Raw genomic sequence first — 18,100 nt, 5'->3', positions numbered from 1 at the left:
CACGCACACGTCGGGGAGCACACGCACGCACACGTCCGGGGGCACGTGCACGCAATCGGGAGCACACGCGCGCATATGGGGGGACACGTGCACGCTCACGTCCGGGAGCATGCGCACGCAATCAGGCGCATGCACACGTCGGGGAACTCACGCGCGCACACGTCCGGGAGCACGTGCACGCGCACACACGCACGCACACACACAGTGACCCCGTCAGGTGGAGCTCCCTGACAGGCGGCGTCTGAACAGCACCCGGGAAGCAGCGGGGCCCCCGGAGCCGGCTGCAGCACCGTTCTGGGCCGCCGGCAGGTCCGGGCTCGTTGCGCGCACCGCGCCGGTAAGAGCTGGGGTTTCCACTGAAGCTTTTGGTGCTGGGTCCCAGCCCCCTGACCACCGTCCGGCCACCAGGCAGGGGCCCCGCAGGCCATCCCGGTCAAGATGCAGCGGCAAATGCAGACGTGCAAAGGGAGGGGCGTTACTGAGCCACCAGACACAGGCGGGTGAGGCCACCGCCCCTTGCTGCCACGCGCCACCGGGACGTCTCCTGGGGCTGACGGTGGGCGGCGCGCCGTGGCCTTTCCGAGCGGTGCTGGTGGCGCGCCTCGTGTGTGTCGCACTGTGCTCCACCCCGGCGGTGCTCCACCCCGGCGGTGCTCCCAGCAGCCTGCAGAGGTACTGCCGTGGCCAGAGTGTGCGTGTCCCCAAATTCACATTAAAATTCCGGTCCCCGGTGCGGTGGTGTTAGGACGCGGGGCCTTCGGGAGCTGCTTGGGTCGTGAGGGTGGAGCCCCATGGTGGGACCAGTCCCTGTGAAAGACGCCCCAGGGCGCCCCCCACCCCTTCGTCTTCTGAGGACTCAGCCAGAAGGTGCTCTAAACCAGGAAGAGGGTCCTCACCAGGCCGTGACCTCACCACGCTGACACCTTGACCCGGAACCTCCAGCTTCCAGAACTGGGAGCGAGAAGCGTCTGCTGTATGTAAACCGTCCGGCCTGTGCTGTTGTGTCACAGCGGCCTGGACAGCCTGAGGTCCCATCACAGATGATCCCTCCAGGTCACACGGCCCTCACGTTGGGCAAGAGGGTCCGGAGCGCAGCCGTGGATTTCACCGCCTGGGGGTCCAGGATGTAGGAGGGCATTTCCCTGCTTCCCTTGTGGCTCAGGCTGTAGAAAGAGCCAGCCGGTCCAGCCAGACCCTCTGGGGGTCCTGTCCCACCTCCGGCTCTTACTGGGGTGGCTCCATTGCTCTGTGCTTTCATTTCTTCCACACGGAGGGGGCGACAGTGACTATCTTGGAGGGTGGCTGAGCAACTGAGATCACGTAGGTGAAAGGTCCGGGCCTCAGCGGGTCGTCCAAAACGTGACTCCCCCAGAAGCCCCCGTTATGGTCCCCGCAGGAAGGGAAGGCTTCCCCAGCACCTGTGCCCTGCTCATTGAATAAATATTCATCTGTGTTGAGTATGGAAGCACAGTGGTTTCCATGGATACTCACTCCTAATGGCTTAATTAGACAGGAGCACGGGTTTTCCGAGGCCCGCGCGCGTCCCTGCGCCGATGCGAGCACCCCCACCCGGCAGGGCCGGTCCTTGCTGACTTCTCTCTGGAAACAGCAGAGAGAGGGTGGCCCGTGGGCCCTGGGGCAGGGGGCTCACAAACGGAAATCGGTTCCTCCCTATGTGGCTTTGGTCATACCTTCGCTGAACGAGTCGCCGGGACCTAAGCACCTGCACGGTCCTGGACGCCGTCTGCCCTGGCTGGTTTCCACCTTGCACCCCTGTGTCACACCCTGGGAGTGTGGGGTCCAGAACCCAGGCCCCTGTGGCCACTGCCCTGGCTGCCCTCCGGAGCCGTGGGGTTTGGGTGTGTGGGTGGCCCCACCCTGAGCCCTGGGCACTAGGTAAGGGGCATCGGAACATGGCACCCGGTCTGGTTCTGGCCTTTCTCCTTGACCTGCCCCGGGTCCTCACGCTCTCAGATTCTCTGTTCGTCTCCCAGCTGACACGACATACGCTGTGTGTCTCTGCTATTCAGGGAAAGTCGTCAAGGACCTAACGGTCAGGGTCAGGAGGGTGCAGGAAAGCAGGGTGCCGTTGCCCCACGGAGGCATCACCAGAAAGGCAGGCCCGCGACTCTGCCCACCGGTGCCCAGGGAGCAGGTCGGGGCCACGCCCCTCCGCGTCTCACCTCCCCTGAGAACTTGACCTCAGCAGCCACGTCCAACCAGAGACCTGCTGGCCTTGACCTCCATCTGCCCCTCGCCCCTCAGAGAATAAGGTGGAGGCACGAGGGGCCCGTGGGGCAGGCGGTTTCGGGAACCTTCCTAGCCGGCGGGGCGCACCGGCCAGGGCACTCAGCTCGGCCGCAGGGAGGGGAGGCCGGCGGGCAGTGAGCGGGGCGAACGCCGAAGGCTGGGCTGCAACCCGAGAGGCTCCATCGAGTGGAGCACAGATGTGGGGAGATGGCCCCCCGATCCCCAATTGCTCCCGACAGGCCAGCCCCCCGGGGGCCCCCTCCCCCGCTTCCTCACGGATTCAAGTGCATTTGCTGTGTCTAAGTAAGCAGCATGGGGCTGCAGCCAGGATGCGCCCGTGAGCACAGAGTCCTCCGTGGGGGATGCTCCTCTGCAGAGTTGGTCATCGAGTCCAAGCGACAAGGGCCGGGACCGTCTCAGGACCCGAGCAGGGGGCTCTGGCGGCCAGGGTCTACCCCCTTTGTCCCAGCTAATCCTCCCAGGTGCCCACACAGCAGCCGTTCTCCGCCGGGAGTTGACAGCCAGGCCCTCCACACGGGTGCACGCAGGTGGCTGTGCCGGGGAGGGGGTAGGAGAGCCGGGCCCCCTGTTGCCATGAGGCCTGGAAGCGCCCTTCGTAGGGCCACTGGGAGCAGGGGGTTGTGCATGCGGAGGGAGGACGATGGGGGAGCTGGGGCAGGGCCGGGTCTCGAAACATGCAGGTAGGGCAGGGTTCTTCCTCGGGCTCCTTGTTGGCTCACTCTTCACTCAGTCACCGATGCATCCATCGGTCCTTCTGAAGGATTCCACCGGTGCTGAGCCTGGGATGTTGCAGGTGAAGCACCCGGGTGTCTGCCCTGAGGAGCCCTGGGCATGTGGAGAGGCACCCAAGAGAAAGAGACAATGAGGCCTGGCCCCCACGCAGGGTCTTGGCAGTCCTCAGGAGCCCCAGGAGGGCTTCCTGGAAGAGGCGGCTGCTGATTTCGACAGACGGGGGAGAGTGAGCTGTGAAGTCATGGCAGGAAGGGTGCACACACGTGAAGGCATGCAGGTGGGGAGGCACAGGGGCGGTTAGGGAAACGCAGAGCAGTCCCTGGGCAGAAGGGAGCGTGCCAGGCCAGGAGAGGGGAGGGGTTGCAGGTGCCAAGCGCACTGCCAGGTGAGTTCAAGGTGTGGGTGTGGGCTCCCTTGCTGCCGTCATGGCCTCAGGGAGGGTCCCTCCTGGCCATCAGGGAGGCGCAGCCTCTGGCTCAGGGCAGCTCCCAGTGGTGGCCAATGCTGGTGAGGCTGAGAACCCAAGGCCAGGCCATCACTGGGGGAGGGGGGTGGCACCCACATCAGCCGCTTGGGACCTGGTGATTCTCCAGTCCCACCAAGGGGACCAGCCTGCAGGGGCGGGGCTTCGGTATGTCGCCCCCTCCTGGACACCAGCTCACCCTGCAACCGCGCAGAGCGAATTTCCAAAGCACACCTGGTTTCCCTCTTAAGCAGCCCCGCGGCTCGGCCATTTAATTTATCAACACCCGGAGCCCAGGAGCCCAGGGCAAGGCTGCCAAACCCCCAGGGCCGCACGCAGGGCTTCTTCCTGTTATTCTCGGCTGTTCTGGAGTCGGGAAGTGCGCTTTCTCTGTGAGGCGAAGGAGGTCCGCTTCCTCCCAGAATTCATGTATTTTTTTCTGCTGTGATTGAAACAGTATTGGCAGCGAGGCATCTAAGTACTCCTCTTTCCTGGACACTGAACGATAACATGTCCCGTCGATACAAACCTTCTGTGACAGTCAAACACGGTTTCCCAGGGCAATTCCCACGATCGCTGCAGTGAGGACTTTGGTTTTAAAATGGTTTCTCTAAGCGCAATCCCAGAGCTGCTGCTGTCTGCCAGATCTCTTGTTCTGGCTCCGGTTCTGAAAATGTCCTTGCACCCGTGCGTTCCTGCAGGATAGTGCTCGAGGGCCCTGCCTACCGAGGACTTCCTGAGCTGGGACAGTCAGAGCCAGGCCACTCTTTCAGAGGGTAAACTGAGGCCTAGAGTGTGGCAAAGTGCAAAGGTTACAGAGCATAAGGTGACAGCCAGGAGTCCAGGCACTGGACGCATAGAGACATGGAGACACATTGGCAACAGTGATCACAGCAAGTGGCTTGGGTCCAAATCCCAGCTGTATCTCCACTTTCTCCACCCCCACCCTGACCCCCTCCCCACCCCAACCCTGATCCTGCCCTGCAGCCTTCCCAGCCCCCATTCTGACCCCCACCCTGACCCTAATCCTAATATGAAATTGACCCTGAACCTAATCTTGATCCAGACTACTTCTGGAATATTGACGCTGACCCCCAAATTAACCATAACCCAGTCCAACACAAATTCTGTTTACAAACTTAACCCCAACGCAAATCTAACTCATACTGGCCCTGCCCCCCAAGGAAATCCTAACCCCAAACTTAATCTCCACCCCAGCCCCATGCCCTGCAGAGCAGAGGAGAGCACGCCCTGTCTGGAGAGTTCCACGTCCCGGGCAGGTTCCGGCACCAGGAGTCTGTCCGCTGACGGATCCCCTGCTCCTGGCCCCCCAAGCTCTGCTCAGGTATTTGTCAGGTCACCTGGTGACCGGCAGGCACAGACATCATGGAGGGTTGGTGTGCACCCCTGCTCAGCAGCTCTCCCCCAGGGAGGCCTTGTCCTGTCCCGGGCAAATCTGATTCTCCCCATTTGCTAGATGAAGAGACCGAGGGTCTGTGGGGACGCGGCAGCACCACAGCTGGGCTGTGCAAGGCGGGAGGGACTTCTGCGTGCTGCCGGGGGCCAGGTTCCGTGGGGGCTGCAGGCTCAGACTGTGGAGGTCTGTGACCGGACCCGTCGATGGGGCCTGTCTCACTGTCGCAGACCAGCCCGTCAGGCTGCAGGTTTGGGGGGCCCAGAGGCTCACACGGGCTCAGAGCACTGACTTAGTTTCCCCGTGGCTGCCGCCGCCAAGTTCCACCAGCCGTAGCTTCAATGATAGAAATGTCTTCTCTCCCAGCTCCGGGAGTTCTGACATTAAAGGTGTGGGCGGAGCCACCTCCCCTGGCGGGTCCAAGGGGAAAACCCGTCCCGCCTCTTCCAGATCCCGGGGCTCCAAGCGCTCCCGGACTCGTGGCCGAACTGCTCTGTCTCTGTCCATCTCATGTGTCCCTCTCTGTGCATCTCTTCGTGTAAGGACACCAGCCATTTTGAGTTAGGGCCCACCCCGGTCCAGGGTGACCTCAGCGAGCCTGGGCCCTGTTTCCAAATAGGGTCATTCTCCCAGGTTTTGGGGGTTAGCACATGGATGTTCTCTTTTTGGGAATACAGTTCAACCCATAGCAAACACATGGCTTTTTCCCTGTGTTAATTAGATGCCATCAGGAAGCAGTTTAGACATTTCACATGAAAATCCAGATCTCTGTCCGCCTCCAGCGTGAGAACTTGCAGGGTGGGGGGAGGGGGAGACAGCCCCTCCCGCTGGGGCATTCTCCGCGGGCTCACCCCACCCCGCCCAGCACTCTTCCTGCTGGGCCCCTGGGACACTGCAGCTGGGGCCCTCGGATCTGGCCGGATGGTTCTCAGCTGCGTGATTATGACCCCAGAGGACCCCTGGAAATTTCTGAGGACATTTCTGGTCATCACAACTGGTGTGTGGGGGAGGGGTGGGGGGGGGGGAGGGCTGCTCCTGGCATTAGTCAAAAGAGTCCAGGGATGCTGCTAAATCACGCTGGAATTCACAGGCTGGCACCCACAACAAAGCGGCGTCCAGCCGCAAACGTCAACAGTTCCCAGGCTGCAAACACACTGCGTTGTTTATCTTGGCATATGGCTGCCCTGTGAAAGACTACATTTCCCAGCCTCCCTTGCAGTAGGTATGGCCACGTGACCACATTCTGCCCAATGGGGTGTCAGCATAGGGCTGTGTGCGGCTTCCAGACGGGGACGCCCTGTGTTCGGAAGACCGTGTCCTCCTGGCCGAGAGCCGACCCTGGGTGTTATGGCAGAATGGCCCCAGCCAGACCGGCCGACCAAGACCTGGAGGTGGGAGCTGCCTGCTGGGGACAGCCGGGGAGAGGGTGCAGGGCACCCGCCGGGCAGGACCCAGACTCGCGTGGGGGAAGAGATCGCTCCCACCTGGGCTGCTTTGTTACAGCAGCACTGCCTGTATCGTGACTCACAGCCCCGAATCTCGGGCCGGCCCCAAATTCCTGGTTTAAATCAGAGTCTCTTCTGGGAAGGGAAGAGTCAAGAATGAAACGGAGCAGACCTTGCCGAGCCCGAGCTCACGGGGTCCAGGTTCGAAGACCAACATTCCGGTGCTCCTGCCCGTGGCACGCACTGCTGGGCCCGCCCGCCCGCTTTCCGGGAACACTCGAAATCGGGGTCAACGTAGGAAGCTGGGGGGACTTCACAGGGCCAGGCTGAACGCGTCCAGCTCTTTGCTTATTTTCCCAAACACATCAGGGCTCTTCTGCATTTTCTGAACACTCTGAAAAAAGAATCGAAGCCAAACCAACCAAACGAACAAACAAAATCTCTGAACTCCATCTAGCTCCGCGGCACGTGCCTGCTACGGTGAGATTCACAGATCGCCGGCGCGAACTTGCTTCCATTTAATTAGCCATTTCCTCCGGGTATGTTCCCCGAGTGCTACGTGGGGGCAACTGCGATACAAGGGTTGGGGAGACAGGCTTCACGAAGGAGAGTGGGGGGCCCTTAGCGAAGGCAGGGGTGCCGCACTCAGTACCGGCACCGGCGTGGGCACCCGCCCCACTCTGTGCAGCCCCGGCAGAGAAATCTACACACTCAGGAGAGGAGGTCGCGACCCCGGCTCCGTAGCCTCTGGTTACAGTTAAGGACAGAATCTCATCCCTGCCTCCTTCTCTGCACACGCCTGGTGCTCAGCAGGCGAGAGGCAGGAGGGCAGAGCGGACACTACCTGGCTTGCTGAGAAGCCAGGCTGGGCGCTGCCTGGGCCCCAACTGTCTTGACTATAAAGCAAAAATACAAACGCCTATCTTGTGGAGGTGTTCGTTCGTTTGTTGATTCATTCATTCATTCATTCATTCATTCTCCAAACACCTACAGGCTCTGTATTCATTTCCTCTCGTTGAAGGAACAAAGGATCGGAAACTTAGCTGTATTACAAGAACACACATTATTTATTATTTTACAGTTCTGCACGCCGGAAGTTTACAATGGGTTGGCAGGGCTGGCTCCTGGAAGCTCCAGGGAAGAACCTGTTTCCTAGTTCTTTTCCAGCTTCTACAGGCGTCCGCGTGCCCGAGCCGGCGGCCTCTTCCTCCTGTCACCAGCCTTCTGCTTGCGATAGCACATCTGCTCCCGCGCTGACCCCCTGGCCTTTCTCCTTCACTTAGCAGGATCCTTGTTACTACATTTAGGGTCCGCTCTGGGATAATATTCCAGCTCACGGTCCTCAACTTAGTCCCATCTGCAAGGTTCCTTTGCCATGTCAGGTCACATGGGCCCAGGTCGGGGCCGTTAAGGCACAGACATTTTGTCTACAACAGACTGGCACAGTGATTCTCAGAGGAGGCAGCAGGGGGGTGTGGACAGCAACTCAGGACACGGTCAGCCCCAAGCTGTACAACCTGCTCTCAAGGGGCTTAGCGAGGCCTCTCAGCATCCCCTCCGTAGGAAGCCTGGCCAAGGGAGGCTCCCGGGTGGGTTCCCTTAGAGGCTCCAGAAGCCGCATGAAGGACCCCGGCTCTCCCCGCTGTGGTTACCACCCTTATCTCGAGCTCCTCGGGTCCCAAGGGCTGCCTGCTCTGGGCCTCACACCCTGCACCTGCAGGAAGAAAGGCATTTGGCCCCTGTGTACATTTCCTGCTTGTCACCAGGGAGGTGATATTGGCTGGGACTGGCCGTGCGGCCCCTCCTCCAGCCAGTGGAGAAGGGAAATGGGTCCATCACAACAGGCTGTGCAGCATCACGACCTTCCCCTCAGTGCTGGGAGGGGCCCTCTTTCCTGGGCACATCGCCGTTCCTCCAGGGAACCAACGGGGTACATGGGTGTATCTGTCATCAAGGCTGTGTAACAAACTACCACTAATGGGCCAGCTTAAAACAACACACGTTGTTATCTCACAGTGTCCACGGGCCAGGAGTCCAGGTACAGGTTAAATGGGTCCCCTGCTCAGGGTCCAGAGTCCGAGGTGGAGGTGTCAGCTGAGGCCCAGTCCTGCCCTCCCCAAGCTCCTCCAGTTTCCAGTAGAATTCAGTTCTCTGAGGTTGTCCCTGTTTTCTCTGGTTGCCGTGTGCCAGGGACCACTCTCAGCACCTAGAGGCCTCCTCAGAGCCTGTCTTTGGACCCCTTCTCATGATACTGCTTCATCTTAGAGGCCGGCAGGACATCTCTGAGGCCTCAGCACCCTTCCAAGGGCTCACCTGATCAGGTCAGGCCCACCCAGCACATACTCCTCAGCCTTCTTTTTGGGCGGGCTGCTACCTTCTCACTTCCAGCCTGGGCTGAGCCCCTACTTCCTCCAGAACGTTCTCCCTGAGCCCCCTCAGGCCCTACCACCTCTTCCCCCATCTGGCATTTCCCAGGTGGTCACTGCCTGTGCCTCGTTCCCTGTGCTGCCTGAGGAGCGCCTTGCTCTCCATAGCCAACGGGCCCTGTCCACCCTGGGCACGAAGTGGGTCCCTAGTAGATGCCTCTTCAACAGATGTCCGGTCTCCAGAAAGGGATACGAGGGGCCAGACCGGAAAACCCGCCCCCGGAGGGGAAGGGGAGGGTCCTCTGCTAGGCAGGCAGACCTGTGGACGGGGTCACTCTGGGCCTCAAATGCTCCGCCTTCAGGCCTCAGCCTGGGGGTCACTCCCGAGACCCCTTCCAAGCCCCCCACCCCCAACACCAAGGCCATTGGTTGGGGCAAGGCCAAGGCAAAAGCCAGTGGGAGCCCAGCAGCATAATGGTGGGCTGCAGGGGAGCCACGCTGTCCCAGGCTGGCACCCACGTATGATCCCGAGCAAGGCCCCAAAGAGGGTGAACGGGCCTCACCATCCATGGACCGTTCAGGACAGGCCTGGCCTGGGGGAGACGCTCCCTAATGGTGGCTGCTGTGCGTGCTGCTGATGGCCGGGGGGTTCTGGGGGCCTGGGCGCAGCCGCCAAGGGCAGGAGGGTGGCCAGGGTGGGCTCTGGACCTCGAAGCTTCACAGGGAGGCCAAGGGCCTGGCAGGGGTGGGGGGGGGGGGGGGGTTGCTCCTAGAAGCCCAGCGCTGGCGTGCTGGAGCCGTGCCCTCCACCCGCTCAGGTGTGTGGCGAGAGCACAGGCGACAGCGGGTGCTCCGGGCCCAGGGATCAGCAAGAGGCAGGCGATGACGGACGCGGCCCGGGACCCTGCGGTGAGCGGGCCCTGGGCTAAGAGCCCTGGACCTTTGTCCCGAGAGCCTGCACACCAGCCCCAGGGGCGGGACTTTGTTACTGCTGTCGCAGACCGAGGAGGCTTGGAGAAGAAGGGCGATTTCCCAAGGGCACATGGGGACACCTGGTCGGCCCGACCCTAGAGTGCAGACGTGAGGCCAGGCCTAGGAGGGCCTTGAATGCCAGGCTCAGGCATCTGAGCAGCGGCAAGCCCCAGAGGGAGCGCCCTGTCAAGCCCGGAACCAGATGGCAGAGGGGCAGGCCGGAGGCAGGGGAGCCGTGAGAGGCTTGTGCAGCAGCGAGGACGGGGACAGGCGTGAGCCTGAACTCCAGCAGGGCCCGGGCTGAGTGAGGTACACAGCTGGCGCCTAATAAGACATGCTGACCCGCTGCTTTCATCTAGTACGCTCATTGCAAATCAAAGACGGTCCCTGAAGCAGCTCTTTCTCCAGAGGGCCCTCTGCCAGGTCTGTAAGAACTCAGCTGGGCCAAGCCCATCAATCGGATCAATATTGCAATGGATCTGGTCTGCGGGTTAGTGCACGGAGAGCCAGGCCCCGGGCCAACGGATCCAGGCCGTGTTCTCGCAAGACAAAGCGGTTCTAGAATCCTTCAGGGAGGGGCAGGCAGAGAAGCAAGTTCGTTTTTCCCTGCCGGTCTCTAAAACTGAAATTTCAAATCAACACGGGGGGCGGGAGGGGTCTTCAGCTCAGCCCGAAGGAGGAGACAAGTCCTCTCGGCCCGGAGACAGGAAGCCGGGCCAGTTTCCCTGTGCTGCTGCATCTGTGGGAGGGGTGGATGGGGCTCTTCTCCCTGCCTCCAGCCCTTCCCTCCCCTGTGGGCGCCGAGCAAACAGACCGGATGCAACACCCACTTACAGGAGCTCACAGCCAAGTGGGGCAGAGCTGGCGTGAACCTTACAAGTAGCTGGTCCGATTCCCCCACCTTACAGATGGGAAAACTGAGGCCCAGGGAGGCAGGGGGTTCTCCCGCTGCCAGACGGCAAGTCAGTGTTGAGCGGGCATCCAACGTCGGCGACCTCCACAGAGCGGAGGCAGAAAGGGGCCGCTGGGTGGGGGGCACGGGGGTCTGGCGCAGGCAGCTCCCAGGTGAGGCCCCGCTGTGCTCGGCCGGCAGCACCTCCACGGAGCTCGTGGCAGGCGACCAGCAGGCCCGAGGCGCGAGGAGGGCGTCGGGGCCTTTGTGGGATTCCTGACCTCAGCCTCCACCAGCTGTTTTCTTTTTCTCGTGTTTATTTCTTTTTGAGAGCGCACAGGCAGGCGAGCGGCAGAGAGAGGGGGACGGAGGATCCACCGCGGATTCTGTGCTGACAGCGGCGAGCCGGGCGTGGGGCTTGAACTCACGAACCGTGAGATCTTGACCTGATCCGAAGACAGACGCTCCACCGATGGAGCCGGCCAGAGGCTCCCTCCACCAGCTGTGACGGAGCTCCCCCTGTGAGCCGGGAACCGGGCCCTGCAGCAGGCGGGGGAGACACGGCCCCCCGCTCCCAGGAGCCCACAGTCGAGGGGCAGGGTCTGACGGCCCGCCCCTGATGGCGCACACGGAGGCCAGCAAAGGGGCTCCCGATCTAGCCTGGGAGCTCAGGGAGGCCTCCTGGAGACTCGTGCCACACACTTTTAAGGAAGAGAAGAGCCCTGGGGGTAGACGGAGCCAAGGGTTGCCAGCCTGGAGAAGAGCACATGCCAAGGGCCAGACTCCGCGGCGGGCGGTGACAGATGGGCTCGCGGCCCGGAGCGGGTGGGCCGCAGAGCCACGTGAACGAGCTGGGCAGAGGTGACCCGCCGAGGGGGCACAGCCCGGCCCGAAACCCGGGAAGAGCTGCCTGCGACGGGGTGGCCCGACACGGCCCCCCACGGCCTAGGAGGGTGAGCGGGGCCCCCGGCACCTGTGCGCGTGCATCTGTGTGGGGGTGAAGCACGTGTGCACGCACGCGTGCAGGAGTCTGTGTGTACACGCACGCACGTGTGCGTGGACACACGCCTACACACAAGTGAGGCGTGCACGAACATACGTGCATGCACGCACATAACGCACGTACCTGATTTTATGCAGGTGTGTGGCCCGGTACATATGTGTACGTGAACTCGTGCACGCACAGTGTGTGAACACGTGGGCATACACACGTGTGCTCGTGCATGCCTGCTTGTGGGAGTATGTACGTGTTTGTGCGTGCACGCGTGGATAGTTACGTGAGCGTACTGCTGTCGTTTACACAGGCGTGTGGACGCACGTGTGTGCATGCAGCATGCACGGATGCGCGTGCGTGTGTACGTGGTCATGCAAGCCTAGGCGCGCACAGAAATGTGTGCACACGAATGTGTGTGTGTGTACATGAGCGCATGGGTATGTGCGTGCATGAATGTGTGTGTGCATCCACACCTGTGCGCGGGGAGGCGGTTCAAAGAGACAAGCCCCCCTCCGCCAGGGCTGAGGCCACTCGTGGGACACAGGCCAGGCGTGCACCCAGCAGGCGTGCCTCCAGATTCCTTCTCCCAGCCGCTAGGGCCCAGGACCCCACGTCCAAAGGCTGCGTGGCCCTGGTAGGACCAGCCTTTCTCTTCTGGGCCCCGCTCTTCCTGGTTAGGACGAAGGCACCTGTGCCTTGGCGGCCCCAAGATACTTTACTTCTGTGATTTTCCTTCTTCGATGTCCCACACCTGCCCCCGACGCCCCCACCCCCTCTCCCAGTGCAGCCTGAATCCTTACGACACCCTCCCTGATATCCCTCTGGGTCCCTGATACCCCTCTGGGTCCCAGGCCTGGCCACGAGCGGCCCATCGGACGGTCTTTCCAGGCGCACGCCGTTTTGCTTGCTGTAGGGTGATGGAGAGCAGTCTGTCAAGCCCAGTTTTCAGCGTCGGGGTAAGAGGCCTCTCCAGCTCCTTTCTGAACAGCTGAGGTCCCCGGGGCTCCCGTGCACACAGGCAGGCTTGCACCGGTGCCGCCCTGAGGTCCAGCCGAGGACTCTTCAGGGGACCCAGCTCCCCTCTCCCCCTCCGCTCTGGGTCCAGGCCCCCGGGGAGGCGCTTGCTCCCGGGTTGTGCCAGGGAGATGCTGCCAGCGGTCCTGAGGTCAGAAGGCCAGCCAGGCGTCCCCAGGGGCCTGAGTCACTGGGCCGGCCAGGCACTCCGGATGTCCCCAGCCTGGCCTGGAGAGTCGCTTCCTGGGCAGCGGGAAGTCCTGTTTGTTTCGGGCCCCAGGTGCTCCGCGTCCTTTTTCCTCCAAGTTCTTTGTGCCAGGCTGACCCTGAATATGAACTCATGAGGTGGCCAGTGCAGCCAGGACCCTGGATGTCCTGACAGCCCCAGGCGTCCCCCAAAGTGCCTCTCACAAGAGGAGAACCCCTCAGGCTCCGGAGGAGGCCCACGTGGCCAGCGAGCTGCTGGGGGTGGGAGACAGCTCTCCAAAACCTGCATCCGACTCCTGCCGCTTCTCTTTCTTGGCTCCTCCTCTGCCCCCCCCCAACCCCCGCCTCTAGGACAAAGCCCATCTCCCTGCCCCATGGGGGCTTCTCACTTCCCAATAACCCTCCTTCATGCTCCAGGTGCAGCTCAGAAGTCACCTCCTCCAGGAAGCCTTCCCTGACAACTCCACTCCCAGCCTAGGGGAAGAGCTCCAGGGCACTGACAGCATTCACTGGCCGTCTCAGGGTGTGGCACCGCCCGTCCCAGATGGTGGAGGGCCCCGCACGGGCAAGGGCCGTTGCACTTGACCACGGAGGAGGCAGTGGTGTGGGTCTTCCCTCCAAGTGCCCTCCAGGCCTCCAGGACCGGGAGGCCCTTTCACAGGGAAGGTGGCTTTCTACCTTCCCTGGGCCGCGTGCCTCTCACATGCTGTCACGGCTCTGCTCCCCAAAAGTGCATAAGTGCCCAGGATTGGGAAGGGAGGTCTGGCCCTTCCTGGGCAGTCCCGCAGTCCAGAATCTCTGATTTCCGGCCTGGCCCTGGCCTGACCCCCTCCTCCTCCGTGTAAGGTGGCTAACGAGGATGCTGGGGCGCCCAGGGAGCCTCTCTGCTAAGACACCCGTGCTCTCCTACATGGGCCCTGTGAGCCTTCCCAGGGCTCAGAGGACTGAGAAGCAGCCCCCGAAGCCATGCACATTTCCAGGCATCGCTAAGGGAGACACTCTAATCCCTCCCTGCCACCACTTCCTGGAACCCAAAGGCATGACACTCCGGCCCCCCAGCCACAGGAATGACCCCAGCCCTCCCATCTGAGGATGCAGGGAGTGCTGCCAGGTGCTTTTCCAGACTGCTGGGAGGAATGGCCCTCCCCTCCTCCAAGGGAGAGTCGCCAGGCCTGAGAACTCCAGCCTCCTCCCCAGGGTCGGGCTCCCACAGACCTCAAGCTGCCCAGAGGTGGGTACCAGCACCAGAAGACGGGAACGACAGTGCACGCACGTTCCTGGAATGAGTGCACGGGGACCTATGGTAGGGGTAAGCGCGGGGGCGGGGGGGGGGGGGAGATACCCTAACAGCTTGCCCCTAAGCCGTAGGAATGAAGCACCCACGCAAAACCGCCCATCATCCGGGAAATTCATTCTGGGTGTTTGTCAGAGGCGGTGATTTTGAACATCACCCCCCACCCTTTAAAAGCAGGGCCACGGAGCATGAGAATTAAACTTCTGTAATTGCCAACATGGATGCGGAGCCTGGGAGCCTGCCCAGGGCTTCCACTGGCAAGGCCGTCATGATTCATGCTCCAGCAGCGCTTGGAAGTGGGCAGAGAAGGGAACTGAGGCTCGGGGGCAGGGTGGTGGTTCTGCCCTGGAACACCGACCGACCGGAGATGGGAGGCGACAGGCACTCGGCAAGACCCCTGCGCACCAGGCTGCGTCGCGTCCTCCGCCAGGCTGCGAGCGGCCGGCTCTCCAATCAGGCCGCGGACCCCGAGCCGCCCGGAGCTGCGCGCGAGAGTGCGCGCCCGCGTGTGCGTGTGCGTGTGCCCGGGGGAGGCTAGGGAGCTCTTGTCTTAGAAAGAGCAGGTTTCTGGAACTCGCCGCCCAGGCCAGCCGGCACTCAAGCCCGTCCCGCAGGCTGCAGTCGGCCCTGGAGGGGGCGCCCTCGCCGTGCGCGCGCGCCTCGCGCCACCGCCCCGGACTCCTCCCCGGCGCCGCGCCGGCAGGTTCGCCGAGGCGGCCGCGGGCTCCGGCTCCCGGGCCCGCTCCCCCCCGGGCCGGCGGCGCTGGCCTGCCCGCCAAGCCGCCCCCGCCCGCCCGCGCCCCGCCCCGCGCGCCCGCCCCGCTGCGCAACTCTACCCAAGTTGGAAGCCGAGCCCGGGCGGCTGCACTCGCGCCGAGCGCACGGCGGCGGCGGCGGCGGCGGCGGCGGCGAAGGAGGAGGAGGCGGCGGCGGCGGCGGCGGCGGCGCAGCTCGGGCGAGAGAGGCAGGCAAGGCGGAGCCCGCACGGCCGAACGCGGACCGCGGGGGGCGCCCGCGCCCGGAGCAGCAGGAGGAGGACGCGCGGCGGCGCCGGCGCCCTGCCCGGGAAAGTAAAGTTGGAGCCCGAGGCTGCGCGCGGGCGCTGGGGCCCGGAGGAGCGGCGGCCCGCGCCCCGGTGCGCCCAGCCCTAGCCGGCCGGATGGGAGGCGGAGCGCCCGGGCCGCCGCCGCCGCCGCCGCCGCCTGCAGCCTGCGCCCCGGCCGGGCTCCGGGGCCGCGGGGCCGCTCGGGCACGCCCGCTCGGGCGCCGCATCACCGTGGGCTCGCGGCCCGGGCGCTCCCCGTGAGCGGGGCCGAGGGCGGGGCCGGCGCGAGGACCCCGGGACCTGCCCCCCTCCCCCCCGCCCCCCTCCCCCCCGCCGCCGCCGCCGCCGCCGCCGCGTCGCCGCTCGCTCCGGGAGCCTCCTGCTCTGCACTTACGCGCGCGGCAGCTGCGGGGAGCCCGGCAGCCACGCTCTCCGGCGCGCCGCTCGCCCGCCGAGCCACCACGGCCGAGGGCCGGCTGCGGGGCGCCGCGGTCCCCGGCGGGCGCGCCCCAGGAGCAGGCGGCGATGCGGGCGCCGACCGGGGTTGGGGGGCGCCCGAGCTGCCGCGGCTGCGCCCCGGCTCCAGGCGGGACCGCGTAGTAGCTCGCGGGAGGACCATGGCGTCCCCGGCGCTGGCGGCGGCGCTGGCGGCGGCGGCGACGGCGGCGGCGGGCCCCAACGCGAGCGGCGCCGGCGAGGGGGGCAGCGGCGGGGCCGCCAACGCCTCGGGCGCCGCGCCGGGGGCCGCCTGGGGGCCGCCCCCGGGCCAGTACTCGGCGGGCGCCGTGGCGGGGCTGGCGGCCGTGGTGGGCTTCCTCATCGTCTTCACCGTGGTGGGCAACGTGCTGGTGGTGATCGCCGTGCTGACCAGCCGGGCGCTGCGGGCGCCGCAGAACCTCTTCCTGGTGTCGCTGGCCTCGGCCGACATCCTGGTGGCCACGCTGGTCATGCCCTTCTCGCTGGCCAACGAGCTCATGGCCTACTGGTACTTCGGGCAGGTGTGGTGCGGCGTGTACCTGGCCCTCGACGTGCTCTTCTGCACCTCGTCCATCGTGCACCTGTGCGCCATCAGCCTGGACCGCTACTGGTCGGTGACGCAGGCCGTCGAGTACAACCTGAAGCGCACGCCGCGCCGCGTCAAGGCGACCATCGTGGCCGTGTGGCTCATCTCGGCTGTCATCTCCTTCCCCCCGCTCGTCTCGCTCTACCGCCAGCCCGACAGTGCCGCCTACCCGCAGTGCGGCCTCAACGACGAGACGTGGTACATCCTGTCCTCCTGCATCGGCTCCTTCTTCGCGCCCTGCCTCATCATGGGCCTGGTCTACGCGCGCATCTACCGCGTGGCTAAGCTGCGCACGCGCACGCTCAGCGAGAAGCGCGCGCCCGCGGGCCCCGACGGCGCGTCCCCGACCACGGAGAACGGGCTGGGCGCGGCAGCGGGAGCGGGCGAGAACGGGCACTGCGCGCCCCCGCGCCGCCCGGGCGCCGACGTGGATCCGGAGGAGAGCAGCGCGGCGGCCGAGCGGCGGCGGCGCCGGGGTGCCCTGCGGCGGGGCGGGCGGCGGCGCGCGGGCGGCGAGGGGGGCGCGGGCGGCACGGGCGGCGCCGAGGGGCCGGCGCCGGGGCCAGGGGCGACCGATTCGGGCACGCTGGCTGCCGCGAGGTCCCCGGGGCCCGGCGGGCGCCTGTCGCGCGCCAGCTCGCGCTCCGTCGAGTTCTTTCTGTCGCGCCGGCGCCGGGCGCGCAGCAGCGTGTGCCGCCGCAAGGTGGCCCAGGCGCGCGAGAAGCGCTTCACCTTCGTGCTGGCGGTGGTCATGGGCGTGTTCGTGCTCTGCTGGTTCCCCTTCTTCTTCAGCTACAGCCTGTACGGCATCTGCCGCGAGGCCTGCCAGGTGCCCGACCCGCTCTTCAAGTTCTTTTTCTGGATCGGCTACTGCAACAGCTCGCTCAACCCGGTCATCTACACCGTCTTTAACCAGGACTTCCGGCGTTCATTCAAGCACATCCTCTTCCGACGGAGGCGAAGGGGCTTCAGGCAGTGAGCTGCTCGCCCCGCCCTGCCGGGAGACCCTGGACAGCTCCGGGCGGAGGCCTGGGAAGGCGTGGCCCCGCAGGGGAAAGCAGGGGGGGGCAGCTTCCCCAGAGACCCGGGGATGGATTGGCCTCCAGAGCCCAGGGGAGGGTGCCGGCGGGCCGGGAGCATGGGCTGAGAGACGCAGGGTCCCTGGGGAGAGGGGAGGAGAGAGGGGCGACCCCTCTGCCTTCCCGTCTCAGCAAAGGGCTGCTTCTGGGGCTCCGGGCCTGGATCTGGCTCTGGGGGCCCTGCGAGGTGTGGCTTTGAGGTCAGGGTCTTAGCAGAAGTAAATGCAACCTCCCGAACGGGCGAGAAAGGAGTCCCCCCCTTCCCCCCCCCTTCCCCCCCCCCCCCCCCCCAGCACACACCACCTCTGAGCAAGGGCTGACTTCCCCAGGACCTCGTGGGGGCGGCTGTCTTGGGGGAAGAAAGAGGGCACTGACAATCTTTGGTTACTGAAAGTATTTAAATGTTTGCCAAAAACGACAGCCAAAACAACCAAACTATTTTCTAAATAAACCTTTGTAATCTAAGCGTTGATGTAGCAGTCAGTCCTTAAGCCGCCAGCGTGGGGGTATCTTCCAAACCTCACCCCGCCCGACCCCCGCCCCACCAAGGGTGGAAGGAGAGCATCCCAGGTCTCCAGGTTCCAACATCCCCTTTGCAGGAGAAGAGGGGTATCTTTTTATTTAAACCAAAATCTTTTTCATGCATGCAAAATGTAAACTTCTTGTGCTGTAACTGGCCGAGAGGGAAAAGAAATCAAGAAACCCCCAAATTGGGTCCAAGTTTAGATCCAGGAGGAATTCTCCATCCCCATCCCTGCCCCCCCCCCCTTCCCCCTGCATCCCGTTCCTGGCCCGGGAGCTTGTCCCCCATGGAGAGAAGCGGGGCTCTCATGATCTAAGGCCCCAGTT

The 18,100-nt window shown here is 64.2% G+C and overlaps 1 protein-coding gene and 1 long non-coding RNA gene across 2 annotated transcripts; both read left to right on the top strand.

Moving 5' to 3' along the window:
* Positions 1-6,163: 6,163 nt before the first annotated feature.
* Positions 6,164-7,247, top strand: LOC131506042 (uncharacterized). Its single transcript, XR_009258700.1, has 2 exons — positions 6,164-6,271; positions 6,695-7,247. It is a non-coding gene; the product is annotated as an uncharacterized LOC131506042 (long non-coding RNA).
* Positions 7,248-15,615: 8,368 nt separating this feature from the next.
* Positions 15,616-17,716, top strand: ADRA2C (adrenoceptor alpha 2C). Its single transcript, XM_058719663.1, has one exon. It carries the CDS (start codon positions 15,727-15,729, stop codon positions 17,149-17,151), a length of 1,425 nt encoding a protein of 474 aa, XP_058575646.1. The 5' UTR covers positions 15,616-15,726; the 3' UTR covers positions 17,152-17,716.
* Positions 17,717-18,100: the final 384 nt, after the last annotated feature.

Source organism: Neofelis nebulosa, chromosome 3 (genome assembly GCF_028018385.1).
Source record: "Neofelis nebulosa isolate mNeoNeb1 chromosome 3, mNeoNeb1.pri, whole genome shotgun sequence".
In the NCBI taxonomy this organism is placed as follows: domain Eukaryota; kingdom Metazoa; phylum Chordata; class Mammalia; order Carnivora; family Felidae; genus Neofelis; species Neofelis nebulosa.
Note: the sequence above shows the minus strand (reverse complement) of the source record. Positions and strands in the feature narration are given on the sequence as shown.